The 6289-nt window shown below is 37.9% G+C and overlaps 2 protein-coding genes across 5 annotated transcripts in view; one reads left to right on the forward strand and one right to left on the reverse strand.

Annotated features, from left to right (window-relative positions):
• The window catches only part of LOC104732396 (homeobox-DDT domain protein RLT3-like), a 7219-nt gene extending 2017 nt beyond the window's left edge, over nucleotides 1–5202 (reverse strand). Inside the window, exons 1-15 of one of the 2 annotated variants that reach the window (XM_010451933.2) lie at nucleotides 5152–5202; nucleotides 4515–4652; nucleotides 4029–4379; nucleotides 3692–3753; nucleotides 3373–3603; nucleotides 3214–3273; nucleotides 2921–3134; nucleotides 2722–2822; nucleotides 2535–2621; nucleotides 2266–2397; nucleotides 1919–2059; nucleotides 1560–1682; nucleotides 969–1424; nucleotides 331–717; nucleotides 94–224 (exon numbers count right to left, since the gene is read on the reverse strand). In XM_010451933.2, the coding sequence (XP_010450235.1) occupies nucleotides 94–224; nucleotides 331–717; nucleotides 969–1424; nucleotides 1560–1682; nucleotides 1919–2059; nucleotides 2266–2397; nucleotides 2535–2621; nucleotides 2722–2822; nucleotides 2921–3134; nucleotides 3214–3273; nucleotides 3373–3603; nucleotides 3692–3753; nucleotides 4029–4379; nucleotides 4515–4566 (2528 nt within the window). In that variant the 5' untranslated portion in view covers nucleotides 4567–4652; nucleotides 5152–5202. Of the gene's footprint in view, nucleotides 1–14; nucleotides 225–330; nucleotides 718–968; nucleotides 1425–1559; nucleotides 1683–1918; nucleotides 2060–2265; nucleotides 2398–2534; nucleotides 2622–2721; nucleotides 2823–2920; nucleotides 3135–3213; nucleotides 3274–3372; nucleotides 3604–3691; nucleotides 3754–4028; nucleotides 4380–4514; nucleotides 4653–5151 lie in introns of both variants that reach the window. The other variant, XM_019234252.1, reaches the window with a different exon arrangement.
• The window catches only part of LOC104732397, a 1783-nt gene continuing 1035 nt past the window's right edge, over nucleotides 5542–6289 (forward strand). For 2 of the 3 annotated variants that reach the window (XM_010451935.1, XM_019233766.1), the window contains exons 1-3: nucleotides 5542–5656; nucleotides 5830–5922; nucleotides 6023–6257. In XM_010451935.1, coding sequence (XP_010450237.1) covers nucleotides 5570–5656; nucleotides 5830–5922; nucleotides 6023–6257 — 415 coding nt within the window. In that variant the 5' untranslated portion in view covers nucleotides 5542–5569. The remainder of the gene's footprint in view (nucleotides 5657–5829; nucleotides 5923–6022; nucleotides 6258–6289) is intronic. The other variant, XM_010451936.1, reaches the window with a different exon arrangement.

The following is a 6289-nucleotide window of genomic DNA, read 5'->3' on the forward strand; positions in this document are numbered from 1 at the left end:
TGATCATTTGCAATCTCACTCAGACATAGGTTGTTGTCTATATCAGAGACTGGTGAAGAACTATCCTCTCTGACTATGTCTGTGAAATGGGATCTCTCCGACTGGGTCACCTGTCCACTCAGCATGGCTTGACAAAGAAAACTTTCCCGCTTCTCCAACGATTCAACAAGACGAGCTTCCCGTCTGCCCCTATCATCCAAAACTGACAACAGCACCCGCAAAGCCTACACCAAGCAAAAGAGGAAAAAATCAGGCACAGAGTAATACAACTTATAATATAGGTTTCCATCCAGAGTGATTAAGATTTCAGGAAGAGCACAATGACATTACCTCCTTGTTGTTGATAACTTCCCAATGACCATCTTCAGAAGATTCAAAGAACACACACCTATGACCAGGGTCATTTGCATTGCATGTGCCTAAGAAAAGCCAGTACCTGTTGAACCTACGATCAGAACCAAGGTACACAGATTGCATAGGGTGAACATTATTAGCGTTATCTCCAGCCAGGTTTGCAAAGTCCCCCACAACTGATGAAGAATCAACTGGATGAGAATCAGACGACTTGGATAGCGCTTTAATTCCAGGAAGCTCTCCTCCATGGACCCATGATCCACGTGGATAGCTGCACTGGTTAGAGGAGGATCTCTTAATTTTTCCACCAGAACCATGACTATAGATACTAGGGACACAGTCAACTATAGCTCTCGGTAGATCCTGTGGTGAAAAATAAATGTTAGCACTACGCACGTAAAAAATTCTTTTCCAGTAACTGCCAAAAAGAAGTATCATTTTCTAAAGTTTCAGAGAAGGACGTCAAGTATTCAGTTCATCTGGATCAAAATTCTATCTGCCCATGCTTTTGTTAGAGATGCAACGATGGAGCGATCTAACACTCAGTTTTTAAAACTTATTTAAGTACCTCTAGACTCAGTAGAAAAATTTGGTCTAGATAGTATGGCGATTACCTCCATTCTGATTGTGGAACCAGAACTAAGAAGTTCAATCAAAGCCACAAAAACATCTAACTTCTCTTCAATGCTTAGGTCTGAATATTCCCCTTCCATTAGCCCCAACAGCCATGGTTCTCCGGGATGGCTTTCATCAATCTCACTACATAATTCCCGCATTTTACTTTTATGCTTCCGCCTTTTCCTACACTTAACTTTTCGAAGTGCAGAATTTTCTGAAACATGTTCAATGTCATCACCAGAACTAACTGAGCAAGTATCAGATTCATCATCAACACTCCCAGACGCGTCCGAATCAGACTGGCTCTTGTCAAGGTCCTCAGAGAAACAATTAACACGTACACGATATGTTGATTCTGATATCTTTTCGAATAATGTAATATCACTTGCCAGAGTTGAACATATTGAATTCTCTCGTTCTTCTTGGGCAGTTGCAAGGTTCAGAACAGCAACCTACAAAACCACATGCCATCAGCATATTCCATTAGATATCATTTTGGATTTCATAAAACAGCCGAACAGTACAAGTAAACGACCTAGATCCCTTTATTTACAAACAGAAGCTGATTATAATTTCACAAAAATTACCTCTGGAGCATTGGCTAACTCGGATATTTTCAAGCCATTATTGCCTTGCTCATTAAGCATTCTAAATAATTCACCCTTTAACGTTCCAAGATGAAGGCCATACTTTTTCATGAGTCTCCTTTCCTAGAGGAAGAAGATATAGGTAACATCAACCAACAATGCATCAGAAAAGAAAATAACGCACTAAACAACACAAACATGTGGATATCAATAACAAAATAAAATCAAGCAAAACTAATACATGCTAGTTGCTGAACTTCATATGAAAAAAGGAACAAGAGAATAATCATGGTTTTGAATAAAATATAGCCAAATGTTTCAATGGATCAAATGTGTCAGCAAGAGCACAAAATCAGCACCTTACTTAGTTCTTCTGATTGAACAGCACCCTTCACTGAACCATAACCAGCGGCAACCAATATCTGGCGCAGTATTTCCGTCCATGTAAGAGAATTTAATGAATCCTTCCACAGATCAAGAATAAGAATTTGGCTCTCAACCTGAAAAATATCATGGAAAATGTTAAAATCTGTCCCCGTCCCACTGTGCTCTTTTTTTTAGGCGTTTATGAAAAATAAACTAGAAAAGGACACACGCCGAAAGATGGGCCATGTAGACAGGTAGATTTTATCATAAATTATCTAATGTTGATCCTAAAACTCCATCAAACTATAAAGTTAAAATATAGCACAACATTAGTGCATACCGACTGAAGCAGGGCTAAAAACTTGCATGATATACTCAAGTTTGAAAAATATCCCCTTTGCAGCTCGGTTTCAACATCAAGCAAAAGCAGCTTCAGCAGGGAAAGATGAATTTTACCAAGGAGCAAGGAATCCTGATGTCCAAACGCAAGCACAGTATACGTTATTTGTCAGAAGGATAAAGCGAGAGTGAGAGAGCTGTGAATAAACAATTTCCTTCCACAATAGAAAATTGTATGAAACTGAGCATTTGTTATAGAAAAGCGACCACCTTATCGTGAAATGCCCGCGTGAGCTCATCGAGTGTAAAAGGACATATATCAAGAGTTACTGAATAAGTATAAAGGAAATGGACAACCTGCCAAGAGAGTACTGAGTCACTTCCAAGAAAGTCAAAAATGAGAGCTAATTTACAAACACACTAAATCGTCAAGTACCAATTTTGACAGTTTACATACCTTAAACAGTTTCTTTACAGTCTCTGGAAAAGAATTCCATGGATGCAAACCAAAAGGCACCCTCATTTGAACAGAATTTGGGGGAAACTTGGGCAATAAATCTGGAAACAACTAAAAACTGTCAGAGGACCGCATGGCACTGGCCACGTAACAGAAGAACATGAACGAAGACTCTGTCATGTAACACTGACATACACACCTTTGCAAAGAAAACAACCATGAGATCCACTACTAGAATGATGGCATGAACAAGTCAACGGGTTTCCTCTCTCCTGTCGCTCACGCATCTCTAATTCCTCGTCATCCACTAGTATCGAAGTTGTTTGGCAGGTTTCTTTGAATACCTCCCTATCCACGGCAAGATCACAGTGTTCTTTAAATGCCCTTTGAGTTTCATCTTTGTTCAATTCCACCTATAGCAACAGTAACATTTTATTTGCACTTTCCATGTGACTATAATGAATAACAAGTTCCAAATAAAGATCAAGCCACCTCTCTATTTATAGAACGCCTCTTCTTTTCTGTCGACCTCTTCTGCAACAGTTTCTGCTTCTGAAGAATGAAAAATGCAGTTAGTAAGAAATTTAAGAGAAAACGGCAACAGAAAGAGAATGAATCAGAATTATGAAAGATAAAGTAGGTAAAACATACCAGTATTGATGCTAATTGTCTTTGCTTTTTCTTTTGATGTGGGGGATTACGTGCTGAGCTTTGAGGTAATGTAGCTCTTTCACCCAATAAACCAACGCAAGGAGATACATCCCTCCTGTTTGGATTCATTACCCGCCATACTGTCATCAAACCCTTTCCAATACCATGTTTCATCACAGTAGCATTCTCTTGAACGCAATCTTGACTGGTATGATCCATTAGCTCGGAAATCTAAAGAAAATTATGATCAGGGACTAAGTAACTTAGCAAACCCAGGTAAAAATACCTTATGAAACAACACATAAGATATATCCACTACCTTTCTCTTTCTTGTCATTCTCTGTTTCTGTTGCTCCACAGATGAAGTGCCTAGCCAAGAAGCTATGAGAAGGAAAAGAAGTCACAAATAAGAATCAAACATAACTGTCACATACTTTTGAAGTCATGCAAACAAATCAAGTCTGGACTCATTCGGGGTCCAATTGTCCAGTCATAGATGTTTCTCATAAGAAAAATCAAAACTAATAAGAAAGCACTAACTTCATTGCCACAGTATAAAGCGTTGGTGTTAAAAGTCAAATTTAGAGAAATCCAAGCCTTTCTCCATAGGGTGTGACATGTTTAATCTTGCAATGTAGCCAAAAAGGTAAAAATACCTTTGCGTGCTCCAGAGGAGGGATGGTCAAACTCAGAACCAAGCGTCGGACCATCCTTTCGAAAGATCTTGGCCAAAATGTGTTGTGAAGTAAACAGCTCTTGGCAATTGGCCTTCCTTGTCTCAACACTAGATATTTTCTTAACAACTGCTCTAAAATCACATCTGGAAGTCCTAATGCGAGATGTATTGTATGACTGAGGATTCTCTGCTCCCACCACATCATCCGCCGGCGATATCATGCCTTTTCCTCTACTTGTTCTCCTCTTGAACCATCCACGTACTTCCTTGACTGTTAACCCTAAAGACTTGCCCATGTCCTCCATTTCCTTAGGCGTCGGATATATTTGCTCTGCCATCATAACAACCATCAGAGACAGAAAATTAATTATAATAGTAGATCCATGGTAAAATTATACACAAGAGGGGCAAATTCTTACAAAAATGATCAACACCCACAAGCTAATAAAACAAAAGATATTCGTACCGAAATAAAAAGCCTCAAGAGCTTGAACTTGTACAGGCGATTTCCTCTTCATTTCGACTTAAATAAACTCCAGAAATCTCTCGCACTCTCAAGATGTCAAAAACAGGCTCATAATAGTCAAAGCCGTCTCCAACATTTCTGAAACATAAAACAATCAAATCAATCATCATCCCATAAAACAAAAAAAAAAAGACTTGAGATCGAAAAGGCATTAGAGCTATCAGACCAACAAAGAAGATGCGATCACCACCTTGATCTTACACATGTTAAACTCTAAAACACAAGAAAATTCAAAATTCCCGGAAATGAATCCACCAAATAAAAAAAGAAACGCATCCGATTGATTAATCACAGTAAATCAAAAACAATAAACACGGTGGCTTGCTTAGACTGCAAAAAAAATGGCGAACAACGGAGACTGATAGACAACACTAACAGTGAAATTAGAAGCAAAGAGCAAAGGAAATCACAAAACCCATTAAAATTGAAGATACCCAAGTATCAGTTACAGCGAAATTGATGAAAAAAAACACACAACGAAATGACGATGATGATGACTGAACTAATAATAACACAGTCACTGCACACACACCCAAAAAAAAGACCCCAGAAAAATTTACAAGCCTTGGAAACTTACAGATAGAGAGAGAGAGAGAGAGAGAGAGAGAGAATCAAAATTGCAGAGAAATGGAAGAAAGAAGAAGAAGAAGAAGAGGAGTAAAGGATTTTACAAAGAGAAGAGAGAGTAGGGTTTTGGGTTTTTTATCATCTTCCCTTTTGTTTCTCTCAGTCTCTCCCCTCTGGGGTTTTACGGATTTATTTTTTTTTTTTTTTCTCTTTTTTGCTCTCACATAAAAAAAAAATGCTAAAAATATCTCTGTTCACAACACGACGTCGTTTAGCCTAGCCTCAATTAGGGTTTTCTCGGGGGAAAATCATTTAACCGGTTTAAAAATCCGGTTATTTCAAAATTGAACCGGGTCTCGAGATATATTATACAACAACAACATAATCAATCATCACTCACAAATTCAATCGTCTTCCTTGTTTCTCCAATGGAGGAGAATTTGGCGAAACCAGCTTCGAAACGGACCTCTATTAAATCCCAATCCGAGTTCGATCACTCTATAAGGAAACAAAAGGTTCACCTTTCAATTTCCGTTTCTGTTTTAGATGACCTGGAATCTCTCTGTTTATGAATTTGTGTTCATAGCTTATTAAAAGAATCATCTTTCATGTGTTATGGTTGCTGTTGGCTAATGTATGTCAAAATGGGTGCGTTGATATATATATATATATATATATATATACACAGTTTAGAGAAAACTGTTTCAGAAGAGTTAGAGAAGATAGGACTCGTTTGCTGTGGAAGTTGAGGCTCTCTGATTGTCAATCTTCTGATCAAAAGGTTTTTTTTTTTTTTTCTTTCTTTTCGTCCTCTGTTTTTGGAATCCCAATAATGGAGAAAAAAAAAATGCTGATGAGGTTTAGGTTTCTTTTACTTTCAGGAGATTATCAATTCTGCTTTCCATGATATTGTAACTGATGAATTGAAAAAATTAGAGGATTCGTCGAGAAACCTCTCGGGGAATCAGACTGTAACTCCTGATTGTGATGATATATTATGGGAATATGAGGAGCAAGGTCTTAAAGCTGTTTATGAAGGTGATAGTGAAGAGATTTTGTTGCAAATGCAACAGATATTTTACAAGGATTTGTGTTCAGAGACTACTACAGTAAATGGTTAAACCATTAATTTTTTTTTTTTTTTTTTT

Source organism: Camelina sativa, chromosome 12 (assembly GCF_000633955.1).
Source record: "Camelina sativa cultivar DH55 chromosome 12, Cs, whole genome shotgun sequence".
Lineage (NCBI taxonomy): Eukaryota > Viridiplantae > Streptophyta > Magnoliopsida > Brassicales > Brassicaceae > Camelina > Camelina sativa.